General features: G+C 26.0%; 1 protein-coding gene and 1 non-coding gene across 2 annotated transcripts; both read right to left on the bottom strand.

The window, feature by feature from the left end:
- Positions 1-367: 367 nt before the first annotated feature.
- Positions 368-12,729, bottom strand: LOC111032499. Its single transcript, XM_022312874.1, has 2 exons — positions 12,541-12,729; positions 368-601 (listed from the first exon to the last, which is right to left on the bottom strand). Exons 1-2 carry the CDS (start codon positions 12,727-12,729, stop codon positions 368-370), a joined length of 423 nt encoding a protein of 140 aa, XP_022168566.1.
- Trnag-ucc lies at positions 9,150-9,221 on the bottom strand. Its single transcript has one exon. It is a non-coding gene; the product is annotated as a tRNA-Gly (tRNA).
- Positions 12,730-22,015: the final 9,286 nt, after the last annotated feature.

Below are 22,015 nucleotides of genomic sequence, written 5' to 3'. Positions count from 1 at the left end.
ATTGTGTAAGATGAGATTCATTTTACATACACATTATAATATTATATATGAATATGAATTTGCATACCAATTTGGGTACCTGCCCATAAAAAATGATAAGACCTCATGTGTATTTTCCATAAACAAAAAAGGTCTACTGAAAAAAATCAAGAGAATAATTTGAAATGCGTTTAGTTATAATTTATATCCTTCATTATTTTTTATGTTCAATAAGATATCAAGCGAACTCGTTTAATCTAGGATGGGGCGCGATAACTCGCATACAGGGCCATTATTATAACATTAAACACTCATTATATCGGTAAATATTAAACTTTTTTAAAATATTATTTTTACATTTTTTTTNTTTTTTTTTTTTTTTTAAGGCTTAATCCAGGCCATTTAGGCCCATTGCCGCTTCCGCTATCTCCTTCCATGTTTCTCTGTGTGCTGCCTGTTCTTCTCCATTCCGTACTCCTAGCATTTTGAGGTCTTCCTTAACTCGGTCCTCCCATCGTTGTCTAGGCCTTCCTCTCGGTCGACTTTTATCTGGCTTCCATTTCGTGATGGTCGATATAAGTCTGTCCTCTGCTCTCCAGACGTGACCGGCCCACCTAATTCTCTTATTTATTATTTTTACATTATTTGAATATATTATGAAACAAAAATGTTTGAAAAATAATTATGTTCATACTATTTTTTTTATCATTTCTCATTTTTAATTAAAAATTTTTTTATGAAAACATACATTTTTAATTTCGTATTCTAAAATATAATATTTTGTTACTAATTTCGTTATATAAAATCGAAATTCAACCTAGGTGTCAATTAATTGTAAATTTTAATTTAGTAATGCTAATAAGTAACAAATAAATTTAAATAATTAGTGGAGTTGATGGTTCCACGGGGTTGGACCGCACATAATGTCGGTGTGCTATACTACGCTCGTCCAAACTATTTATTTAACCATGTTAAGCATGTTAATTTATTTTTTGTCAATGTTTAAACCCTTGTTGGATTTCGAAATGAGGCAAGTGACGACGAAAATCCAACCCCCCCCCCCCCCAAGTATATTATATACTGTGCAGAAGGACAAGTCAGTAATTATTCCTGGGGTCGAATTACGACATCACGCGCGTACACTTAACTTCTGTCGATAAAGTGGATTTAAGAGAAAAAACAGTAGCTGTTTGAACTGTATAATATGTATGTACTATGAAATAATATCCAATGCGTCATTCCTGCTCACAATATTGACTCGTTTAACTGTCGAGAACGCCATTTGAAACTCCAACAACTTATGTCTTATTACATGGGCCGAGACAACGGATAAACATTACAATTTATTACGTGTATAATGCATAATAGTCTACACACAAACACATACTAAATAGCCACACGGGTTATAGGTAAGTACGACGTGTCATACGTGTTCGCATATATTATTATGTACCATAACGGCTAATTTTGGGTCTCAAGCCGTCATATTAACAACAACGCAATGGCCCATTAATTTATTGTTCGACGGGGCTCGTGTATATTATTATTATGCCTACAACTTCGAACATAATACACTATAAACTTCGGTCCACGATGGATCGTTACCATGACACATATCAACGCCGTACACGATTTAAATAATAATAAAATATTTGATCAACTCTCCGCAAACGAGTGGATATATAGGTGCTATCTCAAGCCGCGTCCAGATATTTCGACTCTTCTATATTATTATAATACAATAGGTAGGTTATATATAATTAGCAACGAGAGGACACGTAGATAAATAGTGCTGACGAATAAACACAAAATAATATTATAACCAACACCATAGCAGGTAGTATAGCTGTGTCACGCTGTGTATGTATTTTTGTGCGTACAGTAAATAATAATATTGGTGAATTACTACGCTGGTATATAATATATAGGCTATATAGATATTACACATTTTGTACCCTCGTGACCACTCGAGCGCAATAGATTAGGACACGCTAAAACCACCGCCAACATTGGATAGAAAAACCACGAAATCCTCTATAATATTATATTATTTTATACACGTGATGTATACGTCATTATACGAGAGTAATAATATTATATAGTGTACTGTACGTAACTAATTTATTTACTGGAGATAAAATGGAGACGAGTCTAAGGTTATTATCCGTGATAAAATACAGAACGCATCAGCTGTTTTGACGGCTCGTTTTCGTTAACGACCGTAGAAACACATCACGATCATGATGTCATGATTTTTAAAGCAAATTATCTTTTATTGGATACGTAAGTTGAATCATAGATTTTAAGTGTAGTATCATTGTGATATGGTTTTTAACGACGTTTCACGAAAATAGTTAGTTAATAGCGTTTTATTCGATAGTTGTTTTATTTTAATGATTTTAGATTTAGATCAAACTCCTACTCCACTAAAACTATAATGTAGTTAGAATGATTCTATTTTATCACTAACTAGGCAATATCTTAGAAATTATAAGGAACCTTTAAACTTTTTTATTTTAATGTATAAGAATAATATGCTGCTAGTTCCTAGGTGGGTAACGGTGTGAAAACCCAGCATTTTTAGCGAAAAAATTCTTTGCCACGTATATAATACGAGTTTCAAACCAATCGTTCCCCCTACAAATAGGTAATGGCCAAAGTTGCCAGGCTTTAATTTAATAAAAAAAAAAGAATAATGTACTATTTTAAATTTATTAATAATTATCAAAATTTGTTCTTAAACAAATTGTGTTCTGTTTTACGGCACAAATATCATCCTGTATATATATTATGACTTCAGAAAGCTTATAAGAGTATTAAATATTATGAAATAACATAAAAGTGAAGTTTCAATTATAAAAATACAATGAAATACTATATTTATAATATATTCTAAAAATACACAAACACATTTAAATAAAGAATTGTTTCTGTTAAAAAAAAAAACTTTAGAACACAGAAACATAATTAAGAAAATAGTGTACATTTTCAAAAATATAATACTTTTACAACTGGTTATTTTTTATAAAATTCAACTGTTAGATTGTAATCTAAGCGAGAAATGTTTTTGTTTAGTAATGATTATTTTCAGTGGTTACTTTTTTTGGGATTTTTTTTTCTTTTTTTCATTTTTTATTCAGTTATATAAAAACTCTAAAAGTTTCAAACTGCAGTGTATGAATCGAAAAGTTCATTTAATAGTTAAAAGCTTAGAGGGGTAATTTTCTTGTTCAGTAGTTTCGGCGTCATGTAAAATTACGGAAAAATTATTGCGTATAGAAGTGTTCCTTTTACATTTTAATGTCACATATATTATTCTACTATTCAGTTGGTAACTCTTTTTTTTTTCAATTAATTAGAAAAGATTTTTTTATCAGAAATATCTACTTTTTTAATCAAAGGTATGTAATAATAGAAATATTTTATTATATTTATTATATTCGCTGACAGTTACTAGTAGTTGTAACTTGTAGTTGGAACAATTTGCACAGTAAATAAATTATTGAAAGTTACAAATTCATAACATTTTGCAAATAATTTATTTGCGATGGTACAGAAAACGAGTTTTCAGAGTAAAATTATGCTATTTTGTGATAGGTACCTTCTATACGCAATTTTCTCAAATTATTGTTTGCATACTGGCCATAAAAACTTACGCACATTGAAAATAATTAGGAAATATTAAACTTTTTAATTATTAATTTTCATATTTTTTCTACTTAATATCAAACTTCAAGTTTCTAAAAGTTTTTAACTTAAAAAATGCATCGATCATAATTTGTTATTGTTTTTACGTCAACACAGATTGACCATAATTTTTTACATATTTTTTTTTTAATTCCACAAAATAAATTATTTAAATAGACCTAAATATAAATAGTTAGGTTAGTATTATATTTATGAATTATATATACTTATAAAAATAAAACGAATTTAGGTATAATAGAACCGATCTAATATTAGTACCTATACGTATATTATACAGAAGGTATAAAGTCCTATATGATTGGTTGGCAGTTTGGCACTTAGAAATGTTAATCGTAAATAGTTTGTACTGTTTAAATGTATTATAAAAAAAAGGATTGTATTTTACAAATTGAAAAAATATTACTGGATGCCGTGACACACGTATTTTATAGTCTTTATTTCTTATAAATCTATTATGGTCATAGTCATTGAACTCCGAAATGTATTGTCGTCATGTTTCGTTATTATAAAATAATATTTTTAATTCGATTTTCACTTACTTTGTACTTTGTAGTAACATGTCAGAATTGATTCCGTGGTTGGAGTTATTCGTATTATAATAGGTAGGTATATGTTTGTTTTTATTCCATAACCTAGTTTTTTGTATACACATCGGTGATATTACGCATTACAATGATTTTAAGGAGCACTTTAATTTAAATTTAATTTGAACAACTTATTTTTTAAACTAGTTTTTAGTTTAATACGATAGTTATGAAATAAGTTGTATCATGTCAAAATTACAGATTTTTGGTATGGAAGAGATACTTAAGAGGTTCTCTACATTTGACTGACATTTAATATATATTATTCGACATTTATTTTAATTATCTAAAATAAGTTGTATTATATTTTTTATATATTTTGTACAAAAATAATTTTTTAAATCCTAATTATTACAGTTTATATTATACGCCGTACTACTATTGGCTTATAATTCTATATTCTAAATGGTGAGTTTATTATTATTAAATGATTTCTTAAAGTTATAATTATGGTAATCACCAACTGTTCAAACATAAGTATAACAAATCACTATTTTGTGTTAAGCCAAAAATAAATAAATAACTTCAAAGGCTGTGTACATTTCAGAATATAAAATACAATATAATACTAGAAAATATGAACATTCTATCGAATGTCATTTCAAAATGTAATATTGTTCTTTTGTAGCTTGTTGAGTATCAGTCCGTTGCATCATAATTTATCACGTTGTGTAATAGCATAACGTTTGTGAAGATTTGACTTTTTTTCAATCAGAATTTGATAGTAAGTTGTCTACACTACTATGCATAAATAATACAAAAATATGTTTGAATGACATACATATCAAAACAGAAATCCCTCAGCGAAATGAATTATGTTAATTATGTTAAATTAACCCATATTTCTTTATGTTATTATATTTTTATGAAAATAATAACATTTTTAAACACACAACAAGTACATAAAATATAATTTAGCTATAAGTTTTTATGAATTTTTCTGTATTTACCAGTATTAAGAATTAATATTTATCATACTTAAACACTGAACTGCAAATGTCAATATTTCGTAATCAGTGAATATGAATGTCATATTATTCATTCACATTATTTAAATGTAAGGATATGTTATGAAAATCAATCAATATAGTTTTATAAATTTGTAGTACATCAACGAGTACCCAATCTAGTGTCTTGAAGGTATGAATTTGCTAGTTTTTAGTGTTTTATAACTTTAATTCTTGATCAATGTTTAAGAATAATCGACTTTTGAAAGTGTTGTTGTAATATGCGTTTGTTTTAATCAACATTTTTCATATATTTTGACTATTACTATAAATATAAATTTATCGTGTACACATTGTCTGATTATTTATTATTGAAAAATAAAATTGAAAAATGAAAATTCTTTTTAGTCAACTAACTTTTTTGAATAATGTATACAATATTATCATATTTTTGTCTTGTGAAAATTGGATACATATCATTTCGATTGAGTATAAATAAAAAGTACTTATAGATAATTAAAACCAGATGCAGATTATTAGTGCCAGACTGTGTTCAATTTAAATTAACCCAAAAAGTATCATTAAGACAGTAAACTTCAATTCTATTTTATGAAATAAATCTAGATTCTCTATTCTTAGTTCTATCTTATAATAGTTAATAAGAGTGTATTTGAACTTTGAATAAAATTAATTAGTTAATACTACATGTTCGTCATGTATACATTTATATGTATATTATAGCATTAAAAATAAAATATTTTGATTACTTAGTGCACAACATACATTTGAACATCAGAAACAGAATATATAATCCGGGTATCCGGGACATCTGAAATGTTACAAGATCTGAATTTTTCATCCACATTTATACGTACCTATAGAGTCATGTCGCGTACTTATTGAACACTCCGTAAATCTTAAATTCTAGTCTTCTGTATTTGATACATATTTATTATGTATGTATACTTGCACTCTCGAGGTATTTTTCATCGTAATATAAACCTTCGTCGGGTAAACGGTAAACAGATACCACCTTTTATCGAAAATATCAGCCTACACCAAATTCTCAACATCACCACCCTACCCAATTTTGCCTATCTCGAAAATTCATCTCTTGTATTGTTGTATTTAATTTTTGGTAGAAATACTTTGATTTTTCCTCGTATTATTGTTGTTTCAAAAACAGAATATATCGATTAGGTAATAGATATTATACATAATATAGGATTAATGTAGAACTATTTAAAACTGAATAATATTGACATTTAAATATAAACAATTATAAATTGGTAATAATATTAAACCAAGGTTCGGATTTGTATACTCTAAAATAATCTACGTATATTATATTTTGTTAAATATAAGAAAAAAAAATTGCGAAATTATGTTTTGTACAACAAATAAACAATGAACATCATTATATAAAACTATAATATGCAAATTATTATTTTTTTTCTAACAAAAAGATACTGTGGGAAAAGCTTATCTTGATGATTACTTGTTATTTACTTCATTACTTGGATATTATCATTGTTTGTGTATCAAAATGTGACAAACTTCAAATGTTTTTTCAACAAAATCACAATTTAAAAATTAATATTTGGTTAATAGTTTTAAAAAATATATGCGTATAGACACCTCAATAGCTGGTATTCAAATTAATGAGTTTCTTTTCTCTCAATTTCCAAAATATATGGAGATAATATATTAAAGAAACTTGTTTACAGCCGATTAATTGCTGCATACATGTATTTCTAGATGAATCTGTGTCCCATATGCGTCTAAATCAGAGGTTCTCAAACTGCTATAGATAGAAGGCTACATGGCAGTACGCGAAAGAACATGTGGTGGTAGTAAAGAAAATCAATAAATTTATATTTTTACTTTTATTTTTAGAGTGAATTTAAAATTATTTTATGTTTTGTGGAAATAAGTACTAAATATACTGTTAAATATAGGTAACTAAATTATTATTTGTATACATTGTACCTTTGTTAAATATGCTAATATTTCAAGAACGAAAATAGATATTATTCAAACGAAAACTAAAGATCTTAGTTATTTTGCTGTAATTAAAAAATATTAACCTTGGGTTCAAAATTTTAAATTATATTCATCTATTTTATATACCTATTGCCTACACAATCACTATTTCAAATTCAATGTTTTCATAAACAATTAATTTAACTTACTGTATTACTAATAGTAAAATAAATTATTACTTAATTGTATTATAGGCCGATAGACTGTCTTCACTCAAAATCGTTTTTTGGGTACAATAATTATATCATTAAATTCAAGTTCAACACGTCCAGACGACACCTAATGTAATAAATAACAAAACTATGAGAGTTTACAAATTAATAGAACGAGGGGCATTTTTAGTCTGATTGGATAAAATATTATAAATTATGTGTTGAAATATTTATGATTACTTTTTATAATTTATAACATTAATGTAGAAATACATCATCATAAAAATTCAGCCATTTAAAATGTATTTTTCGTATAACTAGAAAAATATTAAACTATTTAAAGTTTCTATACAAAATATAAAAAACATACCTAATGCATGACTAATTTAGTTTTTATTTGACAAACACTTACAATTTTTGGTTAAAAGTTTGTGAAATATTATAAAAATTTTGTTAAAAAACATTAATGTAATAAAAGTGTTATAAGGATAAAAAAAGGAACTTTCAAAAATGTTACCAATTCAGTATAAAAGGCAAAAAGGTAAAATAAATGTATGGAGTCGTATAAACATTTAACGTAATGCTCTAATGCGTAAACTTGGGTACTAACGAACAATATGTCAATAATATATAACTACATATTTTAGAAGTAGGCATCTTTAGGCTTTAAGTACATAAAGTACAATTTTAATATCAATAAAATCTTAGTTTTTATAATACCGTAAATGATCAATGTAAGTGTTTATTCGAAAAAAATGTATATAAAATTATTTTTTTGTGTTGTAACATTAAGACGGATAGTTTGATGTGATGTATTTAACTATTTAAGTCTCGACTTTCAAAAATTGTGTCGAAGTTATCTGTGCAATATTTTTTTCATTACTCAAATTCATACTTTACTGCATCTGCCAACTTGACAGCCCTAACCAAATATTTAAATTCGAAATAGTTAGTTATACACGTCTTATACAGTTACACCTAAGTATTTAAAGATAATGTGTGGAGTAGTGGATCAACATTTTGAGACCACCCTTAAAGTACATCATTCCAATCAATTCACCTAAAATATTAATACTTACTAATTATAACTACTCGTTCAAAATTAAATTGATATGCTTGAATATTTTTAAAAAATTTACTGCTTTAGGATAGAAAATTAAACATGCAAGTATGTATTATGTATATGTTATCATTCTATAAAAAATCAACTTAATAACTGATAGCTATGAAAATAGTAAAAATATATTTTTTATCAAAAATGTTATTATAATATAATTACTTCAAAATACCTATGTTTAAGACATATTTTTAAAAACTTTACCCGTTTTCGAAATAATAATGGTAAGCTTTTTACATGGTTTAATATTTTGTATTACCTACCTACGGGTTGCATAAAAGTGAGTATTAATATAATGGTTCACTTCAATTTAACGGACCAGTAATAGGCTAGAAAATTAAGTTTAAGAGACCATTAGTTCACTATTTTGATCAATTAAATTATTAAGTAATTGTGTATGCAACCTCCAATTTGGCAATAATTTGTCAATTATATTAACGTTTTAGTTTACAATTATTAATTTCAGATAATACAAAACAATTGTTTCTGATGTGCAAAAAGTAATACGCGCATTAAGTTTAAATACATTAAATGAAGAACTTCTTAAAAATAAAACCTTTATTAAAATATTGGTGAATATTAAAATATATAATAGATTTTAAAGGGGCAAAAAATTTCATGCGATGGCCGGGAATCGAACCCGGATCAACTGCTTGGAAGGCAACTATGCTGACCATTACACCACCAACGCAGTTGAGAAAAGGAGTGAAAATAACACTAATTTAACGGCATTACAGTTTATAAGTATAAATTTTTAAAAGATTATTCAAATTTTATTTAGTAAATAACTATAAAAAAAAAATAGTATTAATATCTTACCAATATTTTCATATTCATTATAGATTTTTTAGAATGTATAATAATAAATAATAGTACACGTATTCATATGTGTGAAAATAAAATGTAATTCAAGTACCAACTATGTAATTGATATGTTGTACCAATCACAGATGTTTAAATGTAGGTAACTAGTAACTACTACCCAGGTATGCACATTATATTATTATATATTGTACCTATGTGGTACCTAGGTATGGTATACTATGGTAGTATAAAAATGCATTAATTTTTTAATATCCAGTGCCGGAACATCCACCTATTAGCCCAACTCGTGAACAGATATAACTATACCTAGCCTTTTTTGTTACAACGTTGGCCTGTAAATTATTACAGGGAGGAAATAAAAAAATGTATTGTGAACTCGGTCCCATAATTTTTACAGATAAACTGTAATAAAGACGACAGAACTTAAAATAATAAATAACCCATTTTAATTCTATTAGGTACCTATATTAACTCGACTAACCCAAATACTTATATATTCCGACATATTAACCAAACTACCTAATAGAAAATAGAAATACAAACCGAAACGTCTATGAAAGAAACAGTCTACACATTTATCAGTGAACCATTTATATTCCAAAATTCCAAAACTAAAAAAAAATATTATAAAAAATCACGCTTCAAAAGAATCTATAAAAATAAAAAAATATCAGTAAATGAATACCTACGTTATAAAGCTGTATACTAAAAAAAAATAATTGTTAAAGTTTAAATGTATTTAATTGTATGATATTTACATGGATTTTAGTAATTTTTAATAATATGAAAATGAAAATAAAATAAAATAATTGTTGGAGAATAATGAGAATCGCCTTTTCATCGTGCCCTTTGGATAATGCGTTTAATAGTTCCCAAAAATATTATAAGGTAAACACTAATTAGTAATTATATAATAATTATGAGAAGATCCGGGCATACTTTTTTATTCAAGGCGAGCTTACACATCAATTATTTTTACCTGAAAAAAATCGGGCCAGGGTTTACAAACAGACCTTTTGAACATTTTTTTTTCTCGGACCGAATGTACAATAGGGGCTATTTGGCTCCATTTTTTATAGGGGCTCAGTGAAAACGGCAAACCATTTTTTTTTTTTAATTGTTTACATAGGTACATTTCATTTACTAGTTAACTGAATAAAAGTCAATACTGAAGTTAACAAAAATCATACTGAATTGTATGCAGTAGAAAATTTTTTTTAATTTTGTCAAATTATAATTGATAATATTTATTGTATATTATAAGGCGGTAATTAACATTACATTTATTCAACTATGCATTACAACTTTGAACCGTAGAAATATTTTATTTTATTAATATTCAAATTATTTGTTGAATAAGATGCTTGAAGTAAAAATGGAAGACGCCAACAAATAATTTTGTTTTTCAATGGCTAACTGGCTGATTTAAAATGTGCATCATTTTAAATCACAATAATTATTAGTAAAATAAAAAATGAGTAGGGGTTTTATAAAATTTCTATAACTTAGTTGAGGTACTCCTACGTCCTACTACGTTCCCCTACACGTAGCGTATAAATATAGGTTCTATTACACAACAAAATTTCTGACAACAATATTTCTGCTTTCAAAACTATTTTTCCTATTAAGAGACACAATTTTACGTAAGTAATAAAAGTATAAAAGTCATTTTATAAGACTGATTTCGAGAATAAAATAAAAGAACGACGTAATTGAATGAAAATATATTGTAGGTAGGTACATATTTATTACTTATTAGAACAGCAGTTTTTATTTTATCTCGATAAGTATTGTTTTTAATTAAGCTTTTAATTGCAAGCCCCCCTTCCATGCTGTCAACCTTTATTATTCAATTTTTAAGACTTATATTATACCGTTTTTATTTTTATTTTATGATGATTTTCAATTTTCATTCTTTATGGAATACAGTTTAATTTTCAATTATGAACTTTTTTTTAAAAAAGTCAGCATATTTTCAAGATTTAATGAGTGGGTAAGTGACGTGCTAACACGCTGGTTAAAGAAACTTTACCTTTTATTTTGTAAGAAGCTGAACCAAAATCAGTGTACGTTTCAACAATATAATATGCCAAGAAAAGGTTATTTCTCATTCATATACCTACATATAGTAGTCTCTACCTCTAGTAAGTACTAAGTGGTTATAAAATATAAATATTATTACCTATTTAATTATTTTTATAAATGAGATGTTAAAAAAAAATAGATAAATTAAGGTGAGTTTATCATTTTTTAATTGTACGTTTTTCATGATTTTAATTTTTTTCGATGTTCCCCACAAAATTCTTAAGACTTGATGCTTATGCTACATATTATACCTATGATATGCCAATATAGGTACCATATATTATCGTACGTAGCCTGTATAGTTATGTATCGAAAACATTTTACTTAAACTACAGATTTCGATGTGTCAGTAAAATGTTATACATAGCCACGTTATACTTACCTATCTATTGGTCGAAGTTCATCGAATGGAAATTAAAAAACAAATAAATACCCATTTATTGTAAATGTGAAAATGTAATATTTACTAGGTATAGATTTTACAGTCTGTGTTTGTGCATAGCTGCAGTTGCTTTTACAATCGACAATCACTGCATTATGCCTATGACAGTTTATTAGTCGTTTAGGGGATTGAGTCCTTGGCACTATGCAGAAGGTATATATATTTATGTAGGTATAATATTATATTTACATGATGGGTATAGCTGGTAATAAACCAAAAAATACATGACAATAATTTGAATAATTAATACTTCAAAACAAAAAAGGATCGCAATGGGGATTAAAGGACCAAACATTATACACCTGCAACATGCAAATACAACTGGTAGGTACACATGTTGTTGTTGTTACTGTATACGGACTCTTCCGAATTTCATGTGAAAAAACTGTTGGGGATTGTGTTTGCTCTAAGGCGATCCCCACCTTTTTTAGCACCCAGAAATTGGAAGACGCCGTACATATTACGTATTGTGTAATATACATATAAAATAGTATACCTATTTACATTTATACAATAATAGACAGTTTTTAAGGACACTAACTAAGTACTTTTATTGATTTTGTGGCAACATATTGATGCGTATAAAATATTTATGGACGAAGGTATTTACTATTTGATGTGTATATATTCATTTGTATTTTCTTAATGTTGGTACAACTTTGTGATTCCGGTTGACATTTTGCACGGTATCCGAAGTCCGAGCGTAGAATTTTAAATCTGGATTAGTTAATACAGTAGATAGAAACTCCATTTTTTCTAAATCTTTATGTAACTCTTTAGTTTTTATAAGTGTTTTTAAGTACCCAGTACTATATTCTCCTCCAACTTCTGGTTGATAAGTCGTCATTTTTTCAATATATGTAATTCGTTTTTGTTAGTTTTTGTCTTACTATTACCATAGATTCATAGCATAATAATATAAACTATTACTCGTTTTAATCAGGCTTAATAAGTAGCCAGCTTTTTCATGTCCAAAATATTGTTATACATAATACAATAATCGTAATATTAATGTTCTTACGTAGCTGCTTATAATTTTTTTCAAATAAGATGAATGTACTGATATAGAGTTATGAATTGAGTGCATTAAAAATGTGTTATAATAAATTCATTAAAAATAGTTACAGTATATAATGTCCTCAAAAATGGTAGTATTATATTAAATAACATAATATTATATATTAAGGTTATACATTTTAAATTTATATTTACCTATTGAATAAATAAAATGTTGTTCACTGAATTTTAGTATTGTACAATATACAAGGGTATATATTTCATCAGGGGGAAGGAGGCAACTAAATGTATTTTAAACTTTTTCTTCAATATAAATTACCTTAAACATTCATATATTTTTTAGCTATCAACACTACTTCAATTTTGATGCGAGTTTGATTATCAAAGTTTGGTAATTTAAATTGAGTTCTAAGGAAAATTAATGAACAATTATTCGATACAATTATATTCATGACTGAATTTTGATTTAATTTGAATTCATAAAACAATAAAAGTAGCCAATCGAAATGCTTATTGGTTAAGCCTACTGAATGTATTTTTTTTTTAAATTTTACAAGTAGAAATTATAATTTTTACTTATTATATTTTAATATTGAATGAATACACGTTATACATATTAATATATTTGAGGAATGAAATAATTCTATGGTTGTTGTTTGTAATTTACAAGTTTTAATTTTTATTATATTATTATATTTATATTTTATACATCCTTACCTACATTTATATATAATTATATAAACTATTGTAATTTTATTTGTATACATATACATTTTTGAAAGTAGTTTAATTTGTACACTCTATAATCTATAAAGGTACTATAGATATTGTTTTTAAAATATTTATTTTAAAAAAAACCTAAGGCAATAAAGTTTGGATAAACGGTAAATGTAGTAGGTAATTTACATTGATAAATCGATCTTGTCAAGTTCGACGTCGCATGATGAGTCGTAATAATATTCTATATTTTAGGATGATGAAAAATTTAATTTAGTTTTGTGTAAATAGTAGTGATGCCTACATAAGAAAAAAACGCTTTTAGGGTTGCTGCTATTATGTTATAATCTCAATTATTTGATCGGACTTGGGAATAAAAGTAAACCTCTTGTGTCTTCTACCTTTATAATTTATATTTCTCGTCATTGAAATATTCTTTGTTACAAATCAGTAAATTTAATCTATCTTTGTCAAGAATCAAAAAATAATAATTCGTATAAAATATTTGGTAAAAATTAAAAATTAAAAACTCATTTTATATAAAATGAATATTGTATACAGTTGATAGGGATCCACCATTCACCAAACTGCAAGCATGGTCACCATGCTCCACCTCTTAGTAATGAATTTGTTCAAATGAACCATGGAATTTTTAAGTATACTTAAGAATCATTTTTTCCGTTATAGAAATGTTTTAAGCCCTACAAACTTATTTTAGATTCTGAGCGAAGCGATGAATGTATTGATTTTACCATGATGTGTGTTTTTTTATTTATTTTTTTATTTTTGTAAGGAGCAGTAAAAGTGCTTCGATTTTCTTCAACAGCAACTTTTCTGGTAGGAAAGTGAATTTAGTTGCTACAATCAGGAGGTCAAAGTTTAAAATGTCCAATTATTTTCAAAAGCGACAGGAAAAACGGGAATTTTTACGGGAACCAGGTTTTCGACAAATTCAATTTTTGTTTTTGATGTAACTTTAAAAAAATATCTTAGATACATGAAATTTTCACTGAATGTTTATATCTACGTTTCCTGTACACGCCATATAACTTTCATAATATTTTGACTCTTTTTAAGCTATTTATAGGCATATTAAAATGTTGATTTGTATTTGTTTTTTTTTTAAAAATATGTCGATAAAAAGTTGTCCATTCGGTCAAAAACTTGGAAATGTAATGCAAGATTCCTCACAAGTCTTTGTTAGTGAAAATTTACCAAAAAATTGAGCGTAAGTCCACAATAATTTTTTATGAGCGTTTGAAGTTGAAATTTTTACAAAATTGGATATTAACTCCATTTCTTATTTAGAGATTTTCTTATTTTGTTGTAATTCAAAAACGAATAACTGCAGATAGATAATTGAAATGAAAACCATAATACGTTTATTTGATTCATATAATTGAAAAATGTATCAAAATATTTAGACTCGTTGAAAGCTGTTTACGGATATTTTCAATTTTTAGTTTTTTTTTCTACAATTGTCAATAAAATTGTATTTGTTGGGCCAAAAAACTTAAAAATATAATATAAGAAACTTGATATATATTTAAAATATCAGTTGAAACATACCTATTACAAATACATAGGCATGATTTTTTTTATAAGCATTTAAAGTTAAAATTTGACAAAATTCATATCATTCAAAATATAGAAATAATTTTATAGTTTAAAATTTTTAAAAATTTCAATTTTTATAGCTTAGGGTTGAACATTTAAAACAAAGTTCTACGCAAGTAGGTTATTCTGTAACCAAAATATCTTTATATGAAAATATCACAGTTTTTTTTAGTTTTTTATGTTGAAATGTGGACGAAATTAATTAAATGACCAAGAATAATGATTTATGTTATTTTGTTGTAAATTAAAAATATTATTCTTGGGTAGGTACTTGAAACTTTTAAAGTATATTATTATATTTTATACACTCAATGACTTTTCAAATGTATTTTTTTGGGCACAAAAGAATGAAATCTACTAATATGCTTACTAATAAAATCAATTACATTAATCACAATAATATCATAAAATATACTAAATTACTAAGCAATATTATAGACTAACAAACCTCCCTTACTCAGAATCATTTTTCGTATACAATGATTTTATATCATTGAATTCAAATTTAACACTATCCATTACATTGACCAACTTATAACCTACTGTACAGCAGAACGACATCCACTTACCCTCTTTTTTTTCTAAACGAGATCCAACCTTTTTACCATAAATTGTAAAGTAAATGATTTTCTGAAATGTTTGATTCGTAGGAAATTTGAACGATTATAGCATATGAGTTATTAAAATGTATACAGGTAGGTATAGTAATGATTATTATCGTCTTTGAAATGGTTTCATATTGGAACTATGATCTTTATTATACGAGTACTAAGACAATTTTTACTAATTATAAATTGGTGATGGGTTGATATAAACTTCTAGAAGTATTGAATCATCACAGATCTATAAAACAACTTAAAAACTATTCGTTTGAATTTCGATTTAGAAATATAAACATTTTCAAAAAATCATCTGATGAAAAATGTACATTAAATAGATTTATTCTCTTTTTTGTTAAAATAAGTTGAGACATCATCACAGTTTACTTTACTTATTTGAATGGTACAAAAACTCTTTTATTAATAGAAAAAATGGTGAAAGTAAGTAACCGCTCTACTTCATATAGTCGAAATGTCGAATGAGTCTATCCGTTGAGCTGTTGAAGAGTAAATCTTGCTATGTAAGTATGTCTTAAAATTGAATTATATGATAAACATTTGCATTCAAAAAAGAATCTGAGTGAAAATTGTCTGTTAGCCTAAATTAAAAAAGTATATTTGATGATATATTTATATTGTTCTAAAAACAATGTATTTTACTGTTAGTAAGTATTAGTAGGTCAAATTAATTTTGGTCAAAATATTTGTTTTTTTATTTATTTATTGATTATTATAACATTAGGTATATCATATATATTATTGCCTTATAACCTTTTTAGTAAACCTACTTACTGCAGAATGGTGTGAATGAGTTTGTGGTATAAGTGGGTAATAGCATAAAATGTTAATTAATATTTTGAAAATGTCATATAAAATATAATAACATATACGTATAAGTTTCAAATCCTGACAAAAAATATTTTTGAATTGCAACAAAATAATTAACACCGTTATTTTAGATTAAATATCTAATTTCATTCAAATTTGAGTTTAATATGTCTTACATCGTAGGTATATAGGGTGATTTTTTTAAGTATGTTCACCGCATTTTTATGCTTAAATTATGCATATATTAAAATTCTGATTTTTGGAATCAGTGTGTTGTTGAAGAAGTGTAATTGAATACGATATTTTCGTGTACTTAGATTTTTCACAACATTTAAGGATTATCCTGTGGCGATACCAACTTTTGTTTTTCAAATGACAACCTATATGTTTTAAATCAAAATGTAATTCTGATAATTTTTCTGAAAATTTTGGTTTATTGTAATCGAAATTTGAACAACAATTTCCCTAGTTATTCTTCTTTACATACTAAATACATTTAAAATATACATTTCTTTGAAAAAAATATTTTTCTAACGTGTATGATACAAAAATATTTTAGCGTATAGGGTGATCAAATTTTCAAAAATAACTTGTAATTATAAATTGTACCTTTTAAAAGAATGTTGGACAAAATATCAAGCATTTAGTATAGATATTCCGATACTCGATGGTATTTGACACTATAGTAGTCTGTAGCATAACATCTTATTCTCTATCCAGCGAGAGAACGCGCCAGTTTGCGCATGCCTCCTCGTTAAACTGCCATCGAAACCGGTTCGCTTATGAGTTATGGCAGGGTGTCACGTGGGGGAACCAGATTTGGTTATCTTGCTGGACAGAGTATATATTATGCTATACAAAAACGTTTATTTCCGAATAAGGATTCTTATCTATTCTATTAATAGTGGTAAAAATTGTTAATGGAAACAGACATTAAAATATCTTGTAAATTCAATATGTATTTTATCTGAAGTCTGCTCGGAATCTATCAAAGATTTTAAGATTGCGCATGTTAGATAGTTTTTATAACAATGTTGTATTATTTGAGGTTTTGTATGTGTTAAGTAATGTAGTAGAACAAATTCTTCAAAATAAACCATTACCTTTATAAATGGAAATTTGACACAGATGGTACTATAAAACGAAGGTTGTTTTTAGATTTCCCAGAAGTTTCCACGCTACGCATTTTAGTTTAGTTCCCTTGTAAGAAAAAATAAACGTTAAAGCATTATTTTCAACTTTTTTAATAATCTTCAAATGTTCTTATTATTTTTTATGATTTTTAATTACTATTATTAGTAAATATATTTATATATAGTATAATATACAATATGTCTAATTTATAATGTACTATTCGAAATTTAATTTTGAATTCCTGAAATTGATAGTTGAATACAATGATAAGTAGTTAACTTTATGTAATTCAAACATAAATCCTATAGTTGTAAAACATGGAGAGGTTATTGAAGCACTTTTTTAAGTTAAAATAAAAAACAGTGAGTTATTTTATTTAATTTTTGATAAGATTTTTATTATTAAGATTTACAAATATAACATTAGGCTATGTTGTTTATTACGTTAATTTCAATCTTAAATTATACACCATAAATATTTTCAACGCACAATTATATTTAGCTGCAATGTTTTATTCCAAAAATAAATATTTATCTTGTATTTGTAATTAGTTTATCATTTTTTTTATTTGTAATCTATACCTACCCATACAGATGAATAAAATATGTAAACCGTATAATAGAGGCTTTACAGAAATAAAAACATAACTTTTAGTATAATAACTTTTGGTGGAATATACAGAATGAGACAAGTTCTAAACTCAATGCGTACATTTTAAAACTTACTTGCATAAGTTTAGCAAAATGAAGCTGATAACAATCGTGCAAATTACATTTTGGTATAATTTTTAATCATCAACTTACTAAAATAATTCTTCGAAAATATTGTTTGTAATTGGACATGTTTTGAAAGTTATTTGGTCATAGAAAAGTTTTAATCAAATAATTATTTCATATATGATTTTAAAGAGAGATACGCGTAATTTGGTAAAAAAACAAAATATAGAATTTAATTTAAAAAGAAATTTACTAGCTATTATTAAATTGATAACATAACATGATAATATAATTTATTACATGTATAATTGTTTTTTTTTTTTTTGTGGCTTGGTGAGGCACGGTCGTACACTCAATCTGTGGCAACGCTCTGAGCGTACTTGTCGTTATTAGCACTTGGATGGGTGACCATCCAGGTTTTTAGCAACACATCCTTGTCACGCATACAAACGTGTTTCAACCAACCGTCCCTCCCCCACACAGTACCAGGCTAATGACCTTAATAGAAGCCTTAATTCAAAAAAAAAAAAATTGATTTTTAAAAGTTAGGCTTATGAGTTTATCATATAATTAAACAGTATGACATTCAAATATAAAATTACCTACCCATTTTATTTTATTTCATTGTACTCTACATTTTAAACGTCTTTCAATATCATATACTATTATATTATATTTCTACCTATAATCTAAATATATTTTTTTACACAACAATAAATATATTTATAAACACACATCACGCTATTAACCTTTGTTGTCGAAGAAGAGTATTGATCAATAAAAAATAAATGTATGTATAATATGCACTTTTACTCGTCAAACCCAATTCAGTTTGCTGACTTGAATGTATAGTTATTAAATTACTCCGAGTGTTCTGGAAGTACAGAACATTTCACTTAATCAGCAATATAGTAAACATATTAAATTATGTGTATAATATATTACTACAGTAATGATATTCGTAGACAGTGGCTACATTTCGCGGTTATATTGTTTGATTTTGAACCCAAGTTTACGGAACAGGGTTTTGAAATAATAAACCAATACCTATCTACCTGTTTTAACAAGAAAACGGGTTAACAAACAGGGATAAACTTACACACGAATCTTGTTAATTTGACGTGTTAATTAAACAATATTTTTCAGATGGTTAACTCGGGAAATTTTGGTTAAGCCCCAGAGCAGAGACCGTTTTAAATGACTGTTGAAAATAGGTCATGGTTATTTGCATCGTGGAATATAATTGTATTTTACTTTTTTTACCCAACATTTATCTAAATAAAAGTCAAAAATATAGCTTTTTACTAAATTGGTATGTTTAAATATCACTAAAAACATATTGTGTACAATTATTGCATGGCACGTAATAACATTTCCATTCTGTAAACCGAAATGATTCAACATTTTTAAAAAAAATTAAATATTTCAATATTTTTTACTTTATTGAATAAAAAGTAACATAGATGACAGATGATTAAGAACAATAACATAAGACTTTTGAAAATGAGTTCATTTAGGAACAAAATCACAGAGTTTATTGATAGACATTTACAAACATACAATGTAGCTATAGGTACAAACATTAGAATCAATTTATAACAGTTAATATATAGGCCTATTTGTTTTCAAAAAATAATGAAAAATATACAGCTGCGATGACATATATAGATACCTATATAATGACTAATACCCATAGTATAACATAATGGTCATATCAACTAAAAATACTAACGAACTTTTCTTGAACGAAGTATATAATTATTTTCACTGTCCACAGAAAAATCAACAACACTGCACATTGTGATTGGAAAAAAAGTTACCCAATTAAATTAACTTTATAATAGTTTATCGCCTTTCAAACTTTTAAAATGTAGTACCCATTAGGCTATACATGACATAGTTTAATGAGTTTAGAGTGTTAAGTACACCATTTTTCAGTACTCAGGTGTATTGAAATAGTATTTGGTGTAAGATAATATAAAATACTTATGATAATGTATTAAAGTATATTATACTTTTAGATTATAAACTGAGTGATCAATGTTTTGGTTTTACAATGATATTTTTTTTGTCTGTCATCATGTCTTAAAACAGTATAAATTATAAAATATATGCTTCAACATTAAGGTTTTTGGTAGGATATCAGATAAAGTTGATACTTTAAATGGTCAATAGATAATAGTATACAATTTTTCAAATTAATTGCGGAAAAAACTAAAAACAAAATTATAAAAAACGGAACAAAATCAATATTATTTTATTATTGCAATTAAAAAATGAATAACCATAGAAACTTACAATTTTGATAAAATATTAATGTTAGCATTTTTTCTACATAATATTATTTTTAAAATATTTTAAATCTAAATTTTAAATTTTAACTTTTTAAATTGTTGTCATCTTATATATTTCAAACTAATACAATTTTTTTCTAAATCAAAAAGGTTTTAATATACAAGGTTTTTAAAATGTAATATGCTTTAAAAGTTCTTCATAAGTTGGTTGTTCAACAATTTATAAATATAAAAATGCATAATATATAGCAGGTGCAATTTTATTTTATAGACATTTTAAGCACTAATTTTGACGAAATTAAGTACATATTAATATATTATTATTATACCTATGCAATTTGAGGCACATAATGATTTTTCATCTAATCGTCTTATGATTTTTTAGTTTAAATGATGTAATTCAAAAAATATTAATCGTAGAAGATTTCAACTTCTTGCCACCATATAAATTATTATTCTCTATAGATATTTATCTATTGGTATTTTCAAAATATTTATACTAATTTATATTTATTTATTATTGATATACTTAGAATCACTGACGTGGACTTATAATAGGTATAGTTACATAAAATATTATAGCTCAACTTACGCCTACCATATTTGTAATGGAATTAGCACTCATAATAATCAAAACGTCTAAAAAATACCCAAAATCTGGTAAAGCTAAAAAAAATAAATAAATATACTGTAAGTCAAACATATTGATTTATAAAAATAATGTAAGCAATATTATCCAATCACTTGAAACGCTATAAGTCATTAATCAATTCAGATAGTGTCTACGTACTAGAGAGGAGATACACCGTACAATAGCTGGAGTGCTAGACTAAGCAAGAGTTAAAATTGTGGTAATTATAAGAATTTATACGGAATTTTAACTTAGTCTATAGCAAAATTAATAACTAATACGACTTAATTGTAAAATCTGAGGCTCTGTTGATGAATGGTCTCCTCTTCACGTGATTCATGTTTTTGTATATACTTTTCTATCTGTCATCTTTAATACTTATTGTTTTTACACTGTAAGCAGATGGAATAAATTTAAATTTAAAAATAAAAAATAATAACTTTACCTAATTTATATGTGCCTTTCAAATATTACATACAACTGTAACAAACCCCAAATAACTCATTCATATTAATTTATCTATACGACTATACTATAATTTTATAAAGAGGAAAGATTTGATTGATTGTTTGTATTGAAT

This window comes from Myzus persicae, unplaced genomic scaffold, assembly GCF_001856785.1.
Source record: "Myzus persicae strain clone G006 unplaced genomic scaffold, MPER_G0061.0, whole genome shotgun sequence".
In the NCBI taxonomy this organism is placed as follows: domain Eukaryota; kingdom Metazoa; phylum Arthropoda; class Insecta; order Hemiptera; family Aphididae; genus Myzus; species Myzus persicae.
The sequence above is the reverse complement of the archived record's forward strand: the minus strand, read 5'-3'. Positions and strand labels throughout refer to the sequence as shown.